Here is a 3,065-nt window from a genome sequence, read left to right as displayed (position 1 = left end):
AGGTGCACACCAATGTCCTGATGAAGAGGAGTGTGGACCATACTGTGCTAGAGACTCTAGCTGTGGGTGAGTAATTACTCATCGCTTTCATTTGCGACGGCAGACTGGTGCTCTATGCTCAGCATGCTAACTTGGACACAGTTGCGACAATCATTTTCGGCGTCGGCGGCTACATGTACTACGCAATCAAAGTTCAGAGCAAATGAACGACATCGCAGAACAACCCCCCGAGCAGTGCATATTGGGATACAATTTTTACCAAAAGACATCATAATAGAGGGTCCGGGCTGCGACAGCGCGAATGCATACACCATGAATGGGCTACGATATTGGAGGGTTCATCCAAATGCGACTAATATTGGCCGCGATCACAACGTCTGAGTGACTAACTAAATGTGCGGTCAAACTGACGGCCGTATCACATTATCGCTCGCTGTGCGAGTAGGTAAATTTGAGCGGATTTCGGGAGGCATTGAATCGTTGTCATGATACCTTTGATTTTGAGAGCATGTGTTATAAAGAGATAATTCGATGTGACACTCTACTTAGTGTGTGGATATAGAGGCCAACATTCTAGTAGTCTCTTGGTCATATCAAAGCGTTTTCTTTTTCACGCAATCTTGCGAACTGATGATCAAGGTGTCACCTCGTTGCCGCAGTGGAGCAGATTGAGAAAGTCCGTGCCGGTGCACCCAGCATGTAACATGCACCATAAAGATTACTGTACACCGTATGTCGGCAACGAGAGCACACCATACTGACTGAATAGAATATATCCAGTGCACAAGTTCAATAAGTCAGGACTCGCTAATATGGCTCGAAATATGAACGATGGTGAAGAAGGGTATCACGTGGGCTGCTGACTAAAACACAGTGTCACTATTCACAGATATGAGATCCTAGACTGTGCGCCAGCCCATTTCCCCACATACTTCCTGCCTCGACTCATCACCCAAGTTCAACGACATCGCATCTCGTCTCCTGCGCTGAGCTTCATCTCCACGCGTCTCTCAGAGAACAGCTGCCGCAACCCCACCATGTCAATGTTTCCCAACGTGTACATCCACCGCAAGGTAGCAGACACAGCAGCAAAATCCTGCGCAATATGCTTCAAGCTTAGCACAAGTGTACTCATAACCGAGGGAAAACAGGTGAGTTCTCTGCCGCGACATGTCATTTCCATGCCTGGGCCTCACTATTGCATGCTACGATCATGGTCTCTAGCCCTTTAGCCTAGCTTTCTCTCGGCAAAAATCTCTCGGCAAAAATCTCGGCAAAAATTGGCTCATATCTTGGTTGGTAGGACTTCTTTTACGTGTGCACTTCACATCTCAAGGATCACGGGTTTTGCACCCCCATTGTCGATCAAGCCGCCATCGAGGCGAAGAAGAAAAAGGAGCTTGAAGAAGAAGTCGAGAGGGTGAAGAAGGAGTACGAAGAGAAGCAGCGTAAGAAGAAGGAGAAGGACGAGGCCGACAAGTCCAAGGGCAAGGAAGAGGACAAGAAGACAGAAGAAAAGAAACCGGAGGACGGAGGCAGTGAGAAGAAAGACTCAGCCCCCAACGGAAAGGTGGGGGACCGCTCCAGTTCTGAAAAGACCTTTTTTCTCCTTCTTTTCTCTCTCTTTCAATTTGCTTACCACAGACTATTGAATTCAGGAGCAGGAGCAGGCGAAACCGGAAGAAGAGCCGCGTGTCTTTCAACTTCACAGGTCTGACGCCTCCAAGATGCGGTCAATTAGACGAGCAATCGCTGACACCAGGTGTAGATCCTTCTATCAGAATCGGCTGTCAATGAAGCGACAGGCTGAGGCGGATAAGCGAAACCGCGAGCGATTCTCCAATCCGTCCTTCTTCCCTTCTGTGCCGAAGGGGCTGCCTTGACCCACAACAGATGGTCATATCGAAAAGCAGTCAGCACACCATAAAAGTAGGGGGTGAACAGGTCGCCGACATCGGCTTCCTGGCTGATCACCAACGAAACATCAAAATCATTTCACTGCAGCTCTGGCGACGCGTCGCTTGACCTCCCCAAAGGGCTGGCTCCGTCGCGTGAAGGTCATGTCATGTGGGCTTTAGTGTAGTAAGCAGATTGCTTGACGGTGAACGTATCGATTAGGTGTGATGACTCGGTACGCTGGGTCGAATTACGAGGCGATGCCGTCGTTGGGGGCTCACGTCTTGTATCAGTCGAGTCCCGTGTACTTGGAGAGCGGAAAGCAAAGAGTATTTCGAATGTACCAGTGTACAAAAACTCAGTTTTGGCCCCCTCCCCTAGCCTTCTGGCCGTGTAGGGGTGGGCTAGGTTTCCCCGCCTTTTCACTACGGGATGAGATCTGGCACTTTGTGATCGGGAGGATTGCGGCTTGTAGGATTCCCGCTGACGAGGAGGCTCGCCTTTTTATTTTACTTTGAAAGTGACGTGGATTTGGCGGGAATGTGGGTAGTGTGCAGAAAAGTCCCCTTCCATAAGTACATCAAGTATGAGCCTGGTGTCGGAAGAATTTCAAGGTCAGCGTACGGCAACGGTCATCTTGACCTTGGTAACACCCTTTTCAGACCTATAATGAACACGTGGGGATCAGGACAGAATGGCTCAGCAAAGACTCTCACTGCGCCGCCAACGTCTAGTCACAAGCTGATTCCACATTCGCTAAACCAAGGCAAGCCCAGCGCTGACAACGCGGTGTAACCCATCTTGCTTTCGAACTAACATTGTGGCGCCTTACTGGGGCCTGATTTCTGTATGGCAGGCAAGTAAGATCTTTTCAAATTGTGTATTCTCAAGTGAGTACTTCAAGGTATGCAGGCAGACATGGCCCGCCAACATGAGGTTTCATCACATGACGTTCGCGTAGAATTGCTAAGGAGCAGGCGGGCTTTGTGGTACATGTGTGATTATTCATCAATGTTTTTAATATGAAACCCCAGTAGGCTTTCTTCTTGATTCAATTGAATCTGTTTTCTCCTTTTTGGGGGCGCACATAAGAAGGAATCCGAACAATGCAAGGGCAGGTGAAGTCGGATGATGATGACCTCTGAAGTGAGTATGGACCTACCGCAACA

General features: G+C 49.1%; 1 protein-coding gene across 1 annotated transcript; it reads left to right on the top strand.

Moving 5' to 3' along the window:
* Positions 1–1,046: 1,046 nt before the first annotated feature.
* M406DRAFT_276018 (uncharacterized protein) lies at positions 1,047–2,543 on the top strand. Its single transcript, XM_040918268.1, has 4 exons — positions 1,047–1,151; positions 1,304–1,570; positions 1,659–1,711; positions 1,769–2,543. Exon 4 carries the CDS (start codon positions 2,124–2,126, stop codon positions 2,412–2,414), a length of 291 nt encoding a protein of 96 aa, XP_040776308.1. The 5' UTR covers positions 1,047–1,151; positions 1,304–1,570; positions 1,659–1,711; positions 1,769–2,123; the 3' UTR covers positions 2,415–2,543.
* The last annotated feature ends 522 nt before the right edge of the window (positions 2,544–3,065 follow it).

The sequence above is a fragment of the Cryphonectria parasitica genome (genome assembly GCF_011745365.1).
Source record: "Cryphonectria parasitica EP155 unplaced genomic scaffold M406scaffold_4, whole genome shotgun sequence".
In the NCBI taxonomy this organism is placed as follows: Eukaryota; Fungi; Ascomycota; class Sordariomycetes; order Diaporthales; family Cryphonectriaceae; genus Cryphonectria; species Cryphonectria parasitica.
The sequence above is the reverse complement of the archived record's forward strand: the minus strand, read 5'-3'. Positions and strand labels throughout refer to the sequence as shown.